Raw genomic sequence first — 18,311 nt, 5'->3', positions numbered from 1 at the left:
AACAACCTGCAGGGAAAGAAAGAAAAGAGCAGTTGGAGGAAGGGGATCCCTCTGGATGGAAGATTGTAACATCACACTGTAGGTTTCCTTATGGGACTACCAGAGACGGCGCAAACTCCCTGCTGCATGCAGGGAAAGGAAGCTTTGCCAGCATGGAAAACATACAAGAGTAGAATGAGAGATGAGCACAGTAGAGAAAAAATGCCTTTTTCCCCTGAGGTGAAGTGGGAATTTTCTGCTAGCGCAAACAGTATGTAGTCAGGTAACTGAGAAAGAGGGAAGGAGATGGAAGGGCGTATTTTAGTAGGAAATGAACCTTCTGACAGACAAAACTGGAGAAAATGTACAGAAGTGTAACTTTGCAATAGGTGAAAAAAATTATGACATGAAACTGTAATAAAAATTAGGTAGTTTATGAAAGGATATGAACATAAGGTTAATCTGGTGACTGCATCAGAGAAATTGTTTTTCCCCCCCAAGGGTTTTCTCATAAAATATTTAAATTTGTCTTGGATGTTTTATGGTGACAGTAAATGCTCACTTTGTCATTTAATGCCAGTTTATTGGATTTGTAACCCTAGATACCATCACAGCACCTTTCACTGAGCTTAACGCTACACTTATGCTTTTATTGTGGAGTGTAATCTTGGACAACTGTGTTATGTGTATTAGAATGTGTGAAAGTGCACATGTGAAGGCATCATTAAACCAAAGTAACCTAAGTGGTTGTGCATTATAGTTCAACATTAGAGAAGCTCTGCACAAAGGTCAAAAAGGGCCACTCTGATCTCGGGAGAAACTGCTCATGGACACAGCAATAAATACAGAAAGAAACTTTAACAGCTGTAAAATATGAGGCAGTCATCGCCATTTGCAGCATGTTTCCTTGATTGTGTGCGTATGTTCGCTTAGATGTGTTTCTAGGATGGAGACTTTGCTTAAGGAGGGGAACACGAAAGGGTTAGGGAGGGATTTAATATGCTTCTTTGGCCCTTGGGGGGTTGTACAGTTGAAAGTCGACACACGAGGCGTGCAGAATCACACCACATTGAATAACAGTGGAACTGGGGGTGGCGGGTTGGATGAGTGGGATGGGGGCGCTGCTATAAAAAGTGAAATCATATCACTTAGCAGCTGAGTGCAGATGAAGCTGTGTTTGAACTGGAAGGCATAAAATATACATTGTAAACACAGTATTCATAGCCCATTTAAATTAGGACAGAAGGTAGATTTTATGCTTTGATGTGCTGTTTCTTTCTCTTCCTGCAGTTTTACTTTGCCACTCACCCTTATGATTTCCCTCTGTGTGTCTACAGAGCCCAATGTCTTCTAATTTTAGTATTTAAATATTGTTTTCCCTCTTTCCACATTACCTGCCTCAAGAACTGTCTTCAGCACATCACATGTTACTTGTGATTTCTGTATACAATTGGCAGTGTAGAGTTTCTGCTGATGTGTTTTCTCTTTTTGGGTTTTCTCTTGGTTTGTAATTATTGTTTATGATGAATGTCCCCCAGTATCAACTTAACTGACTCAAATGAATGTTTTATTATTATATATTAGGCTTTTTTTTTCAGAACTTGACCTCCCACATCTTATCCCATCACCTGTGAATGCTCCTGAAGGGAAGCAAATCATCTTTGTCTATTTATGATTATCCATGTATTGATTCAGAAATGACCAATTAATAGAAAATTGGCAATAAAAACAATATGCTGGTTGCTCAAAAGTGCTATCGGATTCCCAGATGAACTACAACCTTGACAGAGCAACTAGATTTATTACACCGTGTATGCATAGTTTTCCTTTCACTTTGCAGATATGCTGGACCTTTTGTTGGTCTTTTGTATAAAATCAGAATAAAATACATAGAATCTTGTGGTTTTTAGACCCACAGATTAATTCAAACATCTCTTTGCATGTTTTTGCTTAAGAACAGCAGATTCTTACATCTTAAGGCTTTTACTTGATGCTTTACTCTTTATAATTGTACTTTCTCATTTTTGAAGATATAGAATCAATATTTATTTAATGTCATTCTCTGCTAATCAGCATTACATAGAATCAGAATGCAGTGTACTTGCTAAGACCAGACTGCAGGCTGTAACCTTTCTCCTCTCAGAGGAGTGAGTGTGGAAGTTCTTTCTCTTTCTGACTCGCATGTTTCAATGAAAAATGCATACAGCGGGAACAAGTAGGAGCTTATCAAAAGGTTAAGTCTTCCCTACTGTTTTCTGTGTCTGCAAATGGAGCGTATCCAACAATAGCGGCGGCAGTGGATTACTTTGTGTTTTTCTCTGTTTTTGTTTCAGTGTTTGTAGAATTGCTGTGACTCAGTGCTTTGTGTTTTTCTCTCAAAGTTGAGTTTTGAGTGCACTGTGCTCCTAGCATAATTAGTTAAAAAAGTTATTTGAGTGTAGCTTCATAACAAACTGCATAATGCCAATATGAAGAGCATGCTTACACATATATCCTTAATGATATATCTAACTTAATATCTTTTAAATAAATCAGGTTTTCCGCTTGGTGAAATTAGTTTTCCACGTCATCATTTCTGACTCCAGACATACAGTGGCTGGCAAAAAATATGTTGAATGGAGGCCAAATGTTAACAGGAACTTTAAGTCTTGCCTCAGATTCTCGATTGGGTTTAGGCCTGGATTTCGTCTAAACCATTCAAGTACATAAATATGCTATTTCCATTGAAATATTTAACTTTGAGTTGAATTGTGGAAAAAAATAGTTACATTTGCAATACATAATATAACTGGCAGCATTTTCCCACCAGATATAAAAGTGAAATTTTCAGACTGATTATCATTTGTTTAAACTTTTGATAACATAGAAATAACTAAATATCATGTTTTCTCTCCCTGTAGTAAGCTGTATTTCTTGTACTTTCCCTCATGTATTTCAAATTGCTAAAGTTAACACACAGTCCCTTCTCAGGCCTTATGTGGATGGAGTGCTGCCTGGGAAAGTGATAGCAAGAGAAAAGAAGCTCTGGAGAGTGAGTTATCTCTTTAGATGTCATTGAGGGGACGCCTCCTTTCTCTCTCTCTCTTCTTCTCTCTATCATTTGGCTCTTTCTTCTCTTCTCTCTGGCTCCCTGTCTCTCTTGTTCCCACTTGCTCTCTCAAATCATGCTCGCCTCCAGTGGTATTCAGACAGTCCAAGGACAAAATAGAGATATGCTGGGAGCAATGGACTGTCCGTCAGTGTGCGGGCGTGTGTGTGTGTGTATGTGGGGAGGGTTGATGTTGAGTCTTTGAAGCTGTTTTCTCCTTGTCCTAACAGATTGGAGGCCCGTCCCTCTCCATTTAACCCCCTGATGCTACATCACACGCTTACACACAAACATTGCCCACTTAACAGGCAGCTGTGGACACACTTAACAACACACAGCAAGATTTAAGATTCACCTAGAGCTTCATGCACAGCTTGATATTGTCGAGGTCAAGCCCTTGTGTTTGAGGACTGTTACATTCACTTCATTTCATTTTTACCGACTTGTCAAGGTGACTGTAATGGCATTAAAAAGGTAATTTCCATAAAGATATGTAAGATATGTGTTGATTTCTTTTTATTGTAGTCCCACATGAGCAGCACCAAGCTCAGGGTCTCTCCATTACTAAGTCATGCTGTGTGTTAATGTGGCCTTGCCTTGTCTGACTAAACCAGTTTGAAGTAGATGGCCCCTAGGTCTGTGACCCTGAATGTGCGCACAAAATAAACCGAATGCATTACCTATCTGTCTCATTCTCCTCACAATCGCGCACATGCACACACACACACACAAAGAAATCCATCCTGGAGACAGACCTTTCCCCCCCCCGAGAGTATGTGTGACATGGCAGCTTCGCTCCTTAAGACAAACAGGGGATATCCTCCTTGTCTTGCCCTGTCCATCACCGGCCATCTCAATATCCCAAGGCATGTGCCTGGCTGCAATCCCTCCCTCACCCTGCTCCAAAAACTGAGAGATTCATCCAACACCCTTGCGCACACGCCCCCCCCCACACACACACACACACATAGGACACTTGGCTCCAGAGGAGTTCCCCTGACGCAGGGACACACTTCGACAGGAAGTTTAAGGAGAGGTTTGTGGCATTTTACTTCTGTCAGAACACTTCAAGTTTGACCCCCTCTTGACCAGGTGGCTTCCTTCTCCTCCATCTCTCCATAAACAGCCACATCCCCGTGACTGAAGGCGCGCCGGCTTGAAAAGTGTAATAACATCAGTCATGTTTTGATGTGAGGCTGAAGGTCTACGTGAACTAGGGAGGCTTCGTAGGGAGAACAGTCTGTGTTTCCTTCTGAGCTCTCTCTGATTGCAAGGACAACAGATCTTTGTCTGGGAGGAAACTATGTTAACCTGTCACCTTGGCAGTCTTCTCCACCCGCTATTTATCCACCATGTGTCAAAACACACCCATGCACACGCGCACAAACTTTGCATGCACACAGACACTCCGAAGGAGAGCTAGCTGTGGTCTGATCTTGCTGAGTGTGTGTCAGCTCTATTAGCACATTCCCAGATAGTGCTAGAGCACTCTTATCTGTGGTGACCCATTAATTACACTTTGTTCCATTAAGTGATCTATTTCAGACCTGCCCCACCCTCAACACCCACTCTGTGCTATCTCCACCTCTGGCCTGCTCCTCCCCCCACCTGAACTCTTTTTTCTCATTTGTAGTCCTTTCATCCACCCAACACATGCACGCATAGAAACACACATTATCTTCACAGATCACACAGTCAATGGAAGAGTAGCCTTGTACATGCATAGGAATAATTATGGCTGTAGGTTTTTTAGGGTTTCTTTCTAAACTTTGTACATCTAGAGATGGAATTTTTTTTGCCCTTTCTTCTTTGCAAAATAGCTTAGGCTCGGTGAGATTGGATGGCAATCCTCTGAGAACATTAGCTTTTTAAGTCTTGGCAGACACTTTAAGTTGGTTTTAGGTCTTTCAATAGGCCATTCTAAGACATGGATATACTTCTGAAGTTCTAAAAGGCAGTAGAATGCACTGGATTTTATTTAGGGGTATCAGATTAATGTAGTTGAATATATATTCACACATGCTGTTCCCACACTCAAAACTGTCTGCTCTTTGACCATTGGTTCTGAATACGTCTTGTGTGAGTTACAGGTCTATGGGGCCTCTTCTGCTTCTCTCTTTTTCCGGAGCGTTTGTGGCTGATTGGTGTGAGTGAGCTTGTCCTGTAGGTGAACAAGTGCGTGTGTGTGTTCCAGACCTCATTGAGTATAAGTGGACCAGGAGATGTGTTTATTGGAATGAGGAGTAACTGAGTAACTGTAGCATAGAGAAGTACTGTAGTGTGTCCAAATCGGCTTGGATTTTAGTTCATGGACTCTCTGAAGCGTCTCTACATCTACATACCTACATGTGCAGATAATCTGTATCCACTCCGTCTTGTCCATCTCATGTTAATTATGAGATGAACAAGCGTCATGATGTTCTCACTTAGAGTATGTATATATGCATGCATTTAGAGCCATTCCTTGTGCAGGGTCTTTGTGGAGGGGTTCTATTTTTAGCAATGCTACTTTTGAGTTTGTGTCTGGCCATGAAAATAAAAGCTTTCCATTGTCCCTCAACAGGATAAAAACAAAGCCGTGTGAGGCAAGCTTGCAGCCCATTGAGTGTTTGCCATTTAAATATTGACCAATTGTGGTGAAGATGAAACAAAAGGCCTGGACTGGAAAGTAGGACTACAGTGTTTACAGTGCTAAAGTATAGGCAGTAATCCTAACAAGCCTCTTCCATAAACATACATGTTTGCCCACTGTTTGTCTCAAACCTATACTTTCTTTAGTCTCATTCTATTACCCAGATGCTTCGCTTACATAAAACAACAGTTTTATGTATATTTTTAAAACAAGAAATCTTGGACATCCTAGAGTGAACACTGTCTGACAGTTGCAGCACGGCACAGTGCTAAAATATACGTATATTCCTCTTGAACTTGTTCACATCTCGTCACCATTCAGCCACAAACTTCCATGTGTTTTCTTGGAGTTTGTGTGAAAGACCAACTCGACTATATGTGGAAATGTTATGGGGTTATTAATAGTTTTGTAGGGCTCTTCAGGCACAATTTTCAAATAAAGAATTTATCAAATATTTCTGTGTTCATTTCTTTCCTTCAAATCACACTGCAATGTGTGTTTTTTCTCAAGAGATTTGTACTGTATCAATCTGTCTTTCCCTAAAATAACAAGAGGCAATAGCTCTACAGATTCAGCTTCATTCTATTATTTCTATATAGATATTCTCTGTTAAACTCTTTACACCGAACAAGCTAAGGTGGAGCCAAACTCTTTATTAAACTCCACAAATATGTATCTCATCTTATTCACATGCATCTCAACCACTTTCTTCAGAGCTCACTAAAGCTGCTGACATTGAGAGGTTATGTAGAGGGGAAGGGATGTTTGGACCTTTCAGTTTTTACTGGAGAGAAGAGCGTCTGGCACTGGTATCAAATTGCACGGTCCTTGGACCAGGGTTATCTTGTAAATACTTCGCTCCAACTCTATAAAACGAGTGTCTTTTATGACAGCCAAGGCCACTCTTCCCAGTTAAAACAAAAAAGCACTCAGTCCAGTCTGACAGTCTGGCCAGAGAGGGAAATAGGTTGAAGAGGAAGCATTAAAGGCTTTAACTAAATGAGGCATAAAAAGTACAATGCCTTGCAAAGGTTTTCATATCCCTCGAACTTTTCAAATTATTATATTGTTTATACCGTGAAACTTCAATGTTTCAGGGAAACATTGTGTGGCAGACCAACACAAAGTATAGTATCAGACAAATGGGGTTTACATTTCTGTTTAACACTATTTTATTTGACTCTCCCAACCCCCTTTCCAAAAACAAAAAGAAAAAACACCAAGTTGCCCAAATTGGTTTAGGTTTCAGAATAATATCCTAAACTCTAAAGATCTCAAGGAGCACCGCTCAATCCATTTTCTAACAATTGATGTCATGGCAAAAATGTAAACTTATTTAGACATAGCCATCCACCTTAACCGACAGTATTAGAGACAGTATTACAGAAAATCATGGTGTGTTTGAATCAACCAACGTCCAGCCCTAAATCCCCTTGAAGATCTTTGGCAAGACTTTCACAGATTTTCACAGACACTCATGACTCACATGACTGAGCTGTCATGCAAAGTGAAACTGTCAAAATATTCAGTCTACAGATGTGTAAAGCCGATAAAGACATAACCCAAAAAACGTCTAACTCCATAATTACAGCAAAACACGGTTCCAAAATGTCCTGGTATGTATTGGGACTGAACTCATATTTTTATAATCATATATCATTTCCCTTTCTCCTTTCATTGTAATTGTCGGTTTATCACATAAAATCCCAATGTAATACATATACTTTGTTTATTATAGCGTTACAGTATATACAAAGTTTGAGTGTAAATATGTTTGCAAGGCACTGTGATGAGAAATTTATTCTTGTCACAGTTTTCCTCTCTAGACCATTTTATTGAAAACATAGTAGCAGAGACTGGGTGATAATATCAACCAGTTAATGTGATATTCTCTTTCTGGTCCTTGTCTTGATTCTCTTCTCACTCACTCTTTTTTTTATTTTGCTTTGGAAATACAAAGTCCCCTGAGCAGCCCCCGTAGGAAGTGATTCAGGTTCCTCATCTCTGGATGCGTAATGAGTTCTGCCTTGTTTTTGTCTAACAACAACACACAGTAATAAGCAAAGCAATTAAAAGCAGGATGACAGAAACGTGAGGGGAAGCGGGGTGGACCCCACTTACAAACAGGCATTACAAATGAATTTCAATGAAGAGGTAACAGTGGCGAAACTGGTTTAATCAAACAAGCTCTGTTTTGGGTAATTTTCTCTGGTTTGATTAAAGTAAGTAAAGTGATGTTATTTTCATCTTCCTTTAGTCAAACATATTATTTGGCAGACATATATCTGATTTTATCTATTTTAAGCTCCGTTTAATGTGACTGTCCTACTCTGAGTGACAATTTAAGATTGTATTTATGGGTTAATTTGATTTCTGGCTGAAGATGGCATCCACATGCTTTGTTAGATAGGGCAGCTTTGCTCCAACAGTGTGGCTGACCACCTGTCACCTGCCTGCGCTTCTCTTTGGCCTTGTCTTCACTGGCAACGTGTCGCACCATCCAGAACAAAGAGCCATATGGAGGAAAATGGCATCCTTGACCTTTAAGCATGTTTGTACATAAAGTGACAATACACAAAAACTGTACTGCACATGCGTAGGCATTGCTTGGGGACGAGCATACGTCGAGGTTTGACCACCACTCATATTCTGCACACACACACTGCAAAGGACCATCTAATATCAGAAAGAGTCGGGGTGGAAATCTGATCTTCTGACAACCAGGATACAGACAGCGATTCTCTCCCAGCGATGCAGATCAGATAGTTTCCACAAGTAGAAACACTGCTAAGGTTACAAGTAGTCCAAGAGTGCTCCCACAATGCTCTGCTAAGGCTGGGGTTACATTTGATGGGAAGTTGATAAGACAATCCTCTATTTGTGTGTTGTGCTTTTTTATCTGGTGTTTTCTTTAAAGAAAAAAAGAAAGGAAAGGAAATGAGAAAATGAAAATACTCGCATCAATATTTTTGTCTATTCTATAAATACTGTCTTTCAGGAATTCTGCCTTTCTGATTTCTGCTTAATGATTATATCAGGGCTAAAATCTTTTTTTAATTGGAGTTCATTAAATATTTAACCCAAATGTCAGTATTTTTTAAGCACTCTTAATTGTTTAAAGAAAATCAACTCACAAAAATAAAAGTGTCATCATTTTACGTTCTGCCTCGCCTCAAAGCATCCTTAATTTGAATATGTATTTATATTATAACTGTAGCAAAGAGATATGCCCCCCTTCACATCAGTGTAATTATGAATAAAAAAGAATTTGATTCAAATAAAATAGGCCATTTGTACACAAGCAATTAACTGGTGCGGCTTTAAATAATGTAGCCCAGATGGAACCTAATTATAGTCGGCATGCTTTGATTCGCAGCTCCTGTCGGAGTATCACTCGGGGCGTCACTTTGGCTTTTCAGTCACCTAGCGTTTGTTTTGAAATTTGTGACAATCACAGCCGATTACCATTTGTAACAGCATGCAGCATTTGGTGCAGAGGGAAGAAAGCATGGCCTTCAGCTATGCACGAGTTTCCCTGTTTTCAGCTCAAAACTCACTCTGCTCCTCTCTTAGATTCCTCCTCAGCACACAAATCATCATAACTGTGTGCGTTTGGCACGAGTAACTGTGGGCATTAAGCAGACACTTGCAAGATAAACGCGTTTGTCCGTGTGTGTAAATGTGTGTAGTAATGTCGAGTCAGAGCGAGATCAAACAGCCAGTCAATTACCCAGAGAGGGCTCCAGTGGCTGTGACAGAGAGGAGGATGCTAAACATCCAGGATCAAATGCTTCTCTCTGCTTGCCACATAATGAGCCGGCCTCACCGAGTTTGGGAAAACACACTCACTCAGGATGGTCAGCCGCAAGCCGCTGGGCAGCCCGGCCATCAAAACTGTGTCTTGACCTCAGCAGAGAGAACATGCGGGTGACCTCACCACAGAGCATGTTTCTGCACCAGATATTTCCTGCCTCACAGTTAAACTTCTCCACAGAACTGTGAATGTGTTTCATCAGTTTCAGACCAGCTGTCCTTATTGTAAAAACTTTTTTTTTCTGCTAACCAACTCTAATTAGAAGTAAATTCTGATTATTATTATTATTACTGGAGATGTTTTTTCTGTCTGTTGTTGTTTCAATTCAGTCATGTCCTTGGTTCCTGCTTGCCCCCTCTCTTTGTTGTTTTTGTTTCATTTATTTATTTTTCTAATAGCTGTCCAAAAAAATAGCCTACCAGACAACTAAAATGCTTTTCGTAGATCATTCAAATCAAATTTTAAAAACATAAAGAGTATAACTAGAAACCTGTTAGAAAACATTTTTTGACATCTCTGCAAGTTATTTACCAGACTTAAAATGTTTCAGATTTTTTCCTCAGGCTGCTCTTCCAATCTTGCACAGTGTTCAATCTCACTTCAACTGTCAGGAGCACACCAAGCTAATAATCTGCTCTGTTTTGTACTGTGTTGAACTATGTTGTTTATATGTTTATTGCTTAAACACAAGGTGTAATTTGTAGTTAAGAGCACAAAAGTGTTTTGCCCATTACTTTGTGTTGCATTGTCTTCATTCAGTTGCCCTTATTAATTTAGCTATGAACCCATTAGGTTCAATCACAATTAGAATTGTACAAAAACCTGTATTTTTTTTTACAGTATTTTTTGTTGCCTGAATTTTTTATCGGATTTGCTCAGTTTTAAAAGGCTTTTTACTAAATATAAAAACTTTATTCTATGATAGCAGTAGTTTTATACACGTGTCATAAACAGTTACGGAAATATAAATATACAATCTCTGTTTTGGAGTTATATGCCAGATAAAAAAGCTTGTAAAGTTACAAACATGTGGCTATTCCATTGCAGTACATGATAAATATTCAAAAAAAAAAAATCTAATTCACCTGAATATTGATAAAGTCTTAGATAAACGTATACTGTTTGTCTGTATTTTTGGCTACTCATTTTTTACAAGGTCCATTCCCTGTTGAACTATGTTGTTTATATATTACTTTGTAATGTTTTTCTTCCGTCAAAGCATGTGCATTGTGAATTTTGTCGTTGAGCTTTAGAAATAAGAGTGGATGCAATTTGGCACATTTCGTATGAGAGACAATTTACTGTATGTCTATATATGAGAGTGAAGGGAGAAGACTTAATCTCAAAGCCCTCAACCCTTCAAAGGGAGGTGGAGCTTAACATCCGAGTCATTGGAGGGGCAGCAGCTCATCTGCATATTAGCACAGAGACACCCCCATGGTGACCCTCGAATGCGGTGGAGTAGGGCGGAGAGGCTGGCGGCGTGCGGGGGGAGTTCACCACCAGTTCAGGGTGAACGAGCGAGCGCTGCCGCATCGATCTGCTGGAGACAAAAAAGGAGGACAAAACAGAAGTAAAAACAATAGTCAGATAGAAGCCAACAAGTGAGGGAAAATAGGAGAGGTGAAAAAAAGATCAGATTGCCTCAAATTGGATATAAATGATAGATTAGAGGTGCGAGAGGGCTGTGTCTCTAGTTCCCAGCGATGGGTGTTGTGATGAGCCCTACACAGGTAGCAGAGTCACCGAGAGAGCGGGGTTATTGACTACCATGATTGCCGGGCCAGTAAATTTGACCCTAGGCACTGACTGCCATCTGCTTGCTATATAACTCGCAGTGCAGTCCCTTATCTCAGAGAGATCAAAACTGCTTCTCCCCATGTGCATTCTCCCACATACAAATTATACAAACACAGAGCACACCTGCAGGAACTAAACCCAAATCCATTCCTAGAACCTCACAGTTGCCTCGGGTCTTACAGTCACACACGTAAAACACTCGCACACGTGAACATATGGAGTCTCCATTGATGCGTCAGAGTCGGGTTCAATCTAATAAACACAGGGTCAGAGCAGCGGTCATCAGAGGCCTGTCTATGGTGAGAGAGCCTTTAAGGTACTTCCTAATTGTATCCCTGCGGTCTTTAAGTCTAGATTTTATAGCCGATTCTAGGTACACAGGAAGGATCAAAGAGGGGAGAGAGAAGCTGCAGTAATGGGGTCTATCTATATGTACTAATTTTTTCACTCTTACAAAACGTTTCAAGATGTAAACTCTTGTTGTTTGACAATATGTTTTTAGCTGATTTTTTTATGGCAGATATAAAAATCTTAAGGTTCAAACAACCTGATTTGTTATCAAATAAGTAAAAAATAAATAAACAAATTTACAAGCCAATATGTGCTGAAATATACATTTTCTGCCCTAAAGTTGCTTAGAACATTTAACATCCTCTTAATGCCATCCTGCTCTCCCTTTCTAGTGTACATAGGGCCATCTCATTGAGGCTGTTAAGGTCAAGTTACAGTGGTGTTGCTAACCAGCTGAGCTGTTGACCGGTGGCTGCAGTGACAATCAATTATCTATTAGCACCTCATCTTAAATAACCCTGAACAAGAACTAAAAGTATAATCTGGTCTTATCATCTATGCTTCATTAGAATCTGTAGCAGGAATAGCTGCCACTGAGTTTACAAGCTATCCAACTAAATATCTGGCCGATGATGCCCTTACCCGAAGAAACCCAAGGCGAGTGTACCAAATTTCAAGTTGCAGGGCGACCCCCAACTTGGGAACTTGCTAACCCGCAGGAGGTCAGAAGGAAACCCAGCACTGTTGCCTCCCTTCTAGGTACTGCCAGATCATCTGATATGTTGGCTGGTTATGTCTCTCCAGCTTCTGGCTTGACTTTCCTCAATCAGCCCCTTAGAATGAATGACTACCGCTCCACTGGTTTCTCTTAGTGCACCCATTGTGCATATCTCTGGTTTTGTTGGAAGGACCACTTTCCATCTCCTCGGACATTCGGCGCTGTTGATTATCGGGTATCCGCTTGGATAATACATTAAAGCCGTCCCACTGGACTAATGGGTCAGAGGCTGCCATTGCTCTCACGCATAAGGCCTTAGTTCTACATACTGATTGGTGGGCCTCAAAAGACTTACTATCTAATTCCATTATGATTGGTAGCAGTGCCTTGAAAAAGTTTTGATACCCATTGAACTTCTTTACATTTTGTCAAAGTGCAGGCACACATTTCAATGTATTTTTCATGATTGACCAAAATAAATTAGTGGGTAATTAAGAGGTAAAAGAAAAAAAAAGAAATATAGTTTTAATATATTTTTAAAACTAAAAATTTGAAAAGTACTCTATGCTTTTTTGTTCAGCTCCCCCTTTAGTCTTAAGACCTTAAATAAAGTTCAGTGCATCCAATTGCTTTCCAGTGTTGCTAAATAGAGTTAATCTGTTGATACTTTGATGGTAGCATAAAAATAACTGTTCTGTGAAGGCGTTAAAGATTTCTTTGAGAATAATTTTAAAAATGCAGCATTATGAAGACTAAAAACAGAGCAGACCTGTCAGTCAGGTTGAGACCAAAATTAGGTTCTAACACAATGTCTCAAAAACCACTCTTTTATTATTTGAAAATGGAAAGTGTGTTTTCACATTTCAATACCTGGCCATTCACCTAAACAAACAGGTGAGGCTATGAAAATGTTGATTTGTGGGGCCAATGACAGCTCTGGACCGAGCTACAGCTGAGATGCTGGAATGGCTTAAAATAAAAACTAAAAGGGACTTTTTTTTTTTTAAGAAAACTACAAAATGTATTTTTTGCCATGTACCATGAACAAAGTAGTGAACACAACAAACCTACACAAGAAGGTGGTTTTTGGTTCACTATAAGTGGTAAGTAGCATGACTGGTAGTGAGAGTCAGCTCTTTGATTATGCTGACTTTTATCGTTTCTGTTCTCTGAGGTTCTGATGTAGTTGTATACAGTAGAATGCAGAAGATTTGAGTTTTTAAATATGTTGGACGCATCACAGTAAACAAATTTCTAAATACACACGTGTGTGTTTGTCTTCTGTATTGCAGGCACTGAGAGGCATGAACTGACCTCCTGGATGAGTTTTGAGTCCATCTTCAGGTTCTTCAACGAAATCCTGAAGACGAAGGAGGAAGAGGAAGCCGAAGAGAACGCCAACGTTGTCACCACACGCAGCGGCTCTTTGAAAAATAAACACCAGGATTTATAGAAAGCGCTCAGCATTGACTTGGACAAGCAGGACATTCTCAGCGGTGCATCAGATCGGGGAGTGCAGAAATTTCCCCCTTCCTAATTTTTGTTCTTCTCGCCATCCTCCCCCCCTTTAACCTCTTCGCCGTCCCCTCCAGCACCATCCCGGCTTTGTGCCCACTCAGTCGCCTTGTTGTTCGAGACAAGAGTGCTGGGGTCACCACGTATACACCACAATAACGTTTTGCATTACTCCTAGATGACTGCAACTGTCAAAGCAATATGGACCTGAGTGTTAGCGCTTCCCGTGGGCTGTGGCCCGGCTGCGGGTGCGGGCTGCAGCAACGGAGATTAAGGCTGACAGGCGCTGTACACAATGCGCCGTGGTGCACCTCTAATTGTCCTGACATCAGCCTGAAGTGAGCTAATGCCCTCCCACCCCCAACCCAACCCCATCCCGTCTGCACTGCTCAGCCTCTTTCCCTTTCTGTGTCTCTCTTCCTGCTCTCCACTGTTTTACCCTGCAATCAGTTCTAGTGACACGTCCTAAAGTTCACCATCATTTCAATCCTGCTAGCGTGTTTGTTTGGGCTTTTTCCAGCATTTCCTTTCTCTGCTGAAAATTTTTAATAAGACGGAATCATCTCTAATATCTATTTCTTAAAAATTACGTTTTTTGTGTCTATTTTCAGCTTTTAAACTTGATTTTTCTCAATCAGTCTGCTATGATTGTTTTTCTTCCGAATGCTACTTCTTTTAATGAGATTATTTTTTGTCCTCAAGTTTAAACTGAATTTGTTCTTATACAGTAATACTTCCCATAAACAATGTTTTGTAATTTAACAAAGAAGCTGGTGTTTATTTTTGCAAAAGTTTAGTTTTTCTTGTTTTTTTTATCCTTTATTTTTCCTCATGTGATATCCCTAAAATTGATGTGTGTAGCTGATTGAATGTGATGAAACAAATAATACAAACACAACCTGTTCTGAATATGAAGAAGACAAAAAAAAAAAAGCAGGACACCGAGCGTTTTTAAAAATCACTTAAGCCAAGCGCCAAGATGGGGTTTGAGTGATGTCTCATTTTAACGAGAGCCAAAAGTCAGCCCACAACACTCATAAAAGCCCAATATATCGCCTTACACATGTCAGGAAATCCTAGACTTCAATATTATTCTGACCCAGAATGATATTTCCTTAGAAGTTGGAGAATTGTAACATATCTTCTCTTTTTTTTCTTCACTTTCCACTCAAGTACTCTTTGTGTGTACTTAGACCTGTCAAAATCGGCTTCCTGCTCAGCTCCCATAATCTGACTGCGTGACACAAACATGTTAAAGATTTTTTCATAAAGCCGCTGTGTTTTATAAACCACTCGGAGCTTAATGGAATACATTTCTAATGTGTCTTGACATTAGTAAAAACTCAAACTTGAAACAAAATCTTATGATACCTTAGTCGCATTGTCAAACATACACTTCCCTCTTTTTTTCCAATATTGTGAAACCCTGCCTCTCCTGCTCCGTGTGTCTGTGGTTTAAGGCGTTTGTGGATTATCTTTCTGCTGTAATGAGACAAGTGTGCCTGGTGGTTGCGAGCCTAATTTCCTTTTAATTTGATTTAGATCTCTCCAGGTTTCAGCTAAGAAGTTGGCTTATTATTTGATATTTGACGGCTCTCATTTCAAGATACCACAGCTCGCCTTTGTGCTTTTCAGCTACGATCAGTTAATTTCTCACTCTAGAATTTGTGTATTGTTGCCTTAGGAGTAAACAACGCTCTCCTCGCTGTTTTGTTGTTTTTTTTTTTTTGTAATATCCAACAAGCCATATGTGAAAAGAACTAAAGATCCAAAGCACAGTCTGCAAATAAATTGCTCTTGAAGATTTTATTTTTATTTTATGCAGGTTGTTATTTGTTATATTGGTTCTAATTGTTTTATCCTAAAATCTCCTAGTGTATAGCCAAGGCATGGATTTCTTTTTACATTTTATTTTTTTTTTCCTCAGTCTGTTGATTAATGTTTATGCAAAATTGTAAAGATGAACACCTCTGCATCAGTAATCAGTAATCACATTTTTTTTACATCATTTTATTTTATCCTGATTGACCCATATTAAAGCAAAAGGAAATAAATGAACTATGCATCTTTATTTTCAAACTGTTGTCTGGTTATTTGTCTTATGGTTTTACTTTTTGTGGTCTATAAACTAAACTGGACTGTTCAGTTGATTTGTTTTTTAAATGTTTGCATGCTTTCCTCAGCTCTTCACTGCTTGATCACAAGTCATCGCGGCCAGATTGCAAATTGGTCTTAGGGCATTCATTAATCCCTGCTGGAAAATGTTACATTACAAACTCTGCTGTCACAATTCATCACTGTGGTTTTTACACTCTGCTTGTCTGGCATTTCCTCATTGTAAAGAGGGAACACCACTGGCTTACATTCATTTATAAAGCAATGCTGGGAAAAATTACGTCTTTATCTATTTCGATTTTTGTCTCCAACAACAACAGGGAAAGGTTTACATTCATCACACTGGCTTCTTTTCAGAAGCCCCAGCATCTGCAAAGATTTTGGGAGAGTAACTTGTTTGTATGCAGCACAGAGCCTTTTGAGAACATTTTTCAACTAAAAGATTGAACAATTATGCTTGAATCCTTCAATTTAGTTTTTTTTACAGCTTGTGAGCGGTTTGTTTCATTCTGTATCATTGCCAAGCATTTATATTGGTGTGCCTCTTGGCAGGTGGTCCTGAAGAAAGAGATTTTGCCTTCCTGTTTAAATAAAATTTGATGCAGCATGTTAGATTTGATGCATCTGCAGCTGAGTACGTAGTAAATCAGAGTAGAGTTGTTCAGTCACATGATTTGGCCTCAAGTCACAAATGTAACGACTTCAAACTCAACTTGATGAAATCTCAAAAGCCTTGAGATTTGAACATCTATGATGGGTTTTTTTTTTCTTTCTACAAATATTCTGTGATTAGATTATATATTTCTTAAGTTGGCTTGTTAATGCCAAGTCCTAAAATTCAAATTTTAGGACTTGGCACTTGCATATTATGATTTTGGGCTATAGACCCGTTTTTCTGGGGCCCAGAAAATTTCTGATCAGATTTCTACTAAGGTTTTAAATCGTTAAGCAATAAAGTGCATAAGGTTCCACTTTTACAGATCGGAACAAATCCCGAGTGGAGAGTTTAAGGAATGATAAAGGGACCACAGTGTCTGTGCATATGAGATTGTGTTGTGTTGTTTTACAAAGATATTCTTTATAAGTTCAGAAGATACGCGTCAAAACCTGGAATCTGCAGCCACAATGACTCTACCTCTCAATGGAAAACAAAGTTTACCCAAAAAAGTCCTGTTTTACAGTAGATTCTGGTGAGTTGTCACATTGCTTCATACAGCCACAAATCAGTGTGGAGTTTTGAAATCCCACATTCACCTGGCTTTCCAAGTGGTCACTTTTCATGTTTGTTTGTTTTTTTAATTCTTTAAATCTCACACAGTACTATCCATCTAGGAATCATTAATTAAAAATGCCTTTTTGTGAGTCATCTTAAACATTTGTCAAGAGCTCCTTTAGGGTTTGTTGTCTTACGGTTCCTGAGGTTGAACATCATATCAGTTTAATATAGACTCTACGCTCTGAAGGCTACATTTACTACTGGAAGAACCTTGATTTTGCTACTTACACATAAAATATTCCAGTCTAGATGTATCCTGTTGAAGAAGACATAAAGTCTTTGATTTGATGAACAAACTGCTTTATTTATTTATTAGTGTTGTTCACTTGTGTTTTCATAAGCCATCTACATTTTTTTGTTTTTGTTTTTGTATCCCGGTGAATAAAAAATTCAGATCACTAGAATACACTTGGGACTTAAGTGGAAAGACTTGACGCTTAGTTGTGACTTGCAAAGTAATGACTCGGCCCCAGTGCCACTGAGACAGATGCTTTCGTAAAGTGAGGAAGATGTGGTCTGAAAAGTGGGATGGGAAAGTTGAGCAGCCGGATGTAACATGACCTGAGTCATTGTCTCTGCGAATTCAACAAGCTGTCTGGCGGAGAAGAACTTTTTTGTTTTTCTTTTATAAAAAGTTTTTAAGCTGTCCAACTTTGTTTTGTTTTGTTTTTTATTAGCTTTTACAAGCTCCATTTCAGATAAGCTTCTAACTCTTTCATAAAAATATATTAAACTGCAGATATCCGCAGCTAGAAGTTTGTCAAAATGAAAACAAGCCACAAACTGAAAAGTCTTTATTTTTGCTTGTTATTCAGTCACACTGGGAACCCTCCCACCCTCACACACACACACACACTCTACCTCCAGCTCAGCAAAGGTTTTTACGGCATCATTTGTTTTCACACGGTGGAAACCGATCTGGTCATTAAACGCCCCCTCAATAAATCTTTAGAAATCTTTTCCATTAACCCCCCTGAACAACAAGTGGAACCAGGCGAGCACCCCTCACACAGTGTCAGGCCCGCAGATTAAAGAGGGGCATTCAATCACACAAGTGATCTGGCCTCAACCCTCTGTCTTAAC

At 39.4% G+C, this 18,311-nt stretch overlaps 1 protein-coding gene and 1 long non-coding RNA gene across 2 annotated transcripts in view; one reads left to right on the top strand and one right to left on the bottom strand.

Annotated features, from left to right (window-relative positions):
* The window catches only part of arb2a (ARB2 cotranscriptional regulator A), a 165,166-nt gene extending 149,258 nt beyond the window's left edge, over window positions 1-15,908 (top strand). The window contains exon 11 of the mRNA XM_028033735.1: window positions 13,615-15,908. Coding sequence (XP_027889536.1) covers window positions 13,615-13,775 — 161 coding nt within the window. The 3' untranslated portion in view covers window positions 13,776-15,908. The remainder of the gene's footprint in view (window positions 1-13,614) is intronic.
* LOC114154548 (uncharacterized) overlaps window positions 960-18,311 on the bottom strand; it is a 37,006-nt gene continuing 19,654 nt past the window's right edge. The window contains exons 2-3 of the long non-coding RNA XR_003597581.1: window positions 13,637-13,746; window positions 960-11,056 (exon numbers count right to left, since the gene is read on the bottom strand). This is a non-coding gene — a long non-coding RNA (uncharacterized LOC114154548). The remainder of the gene's footprint in view (window positions 11,057-13,636; window positions 13,747-18,311) is intronic.

This window comes from Xiphophorus couchianus, chromosome 12 (assembly GCF_001444195.1).
Source record: "Xiphophorus couchianus chromosome 12, X_couchianus-1.0, whole genome shotgun sequence".
Lineage (NCBI taxonomy): Eukaryota > Metazoa > Chordata > Actinopteri > Cyprinodontiformes > Poeciliidae > Xiphophorus > Xiphophorus couchianus.
Note: the sequence above shows the minus strand (reverse complement) of the source record. Positions and strands in the feature narration are given on the sequence as shown.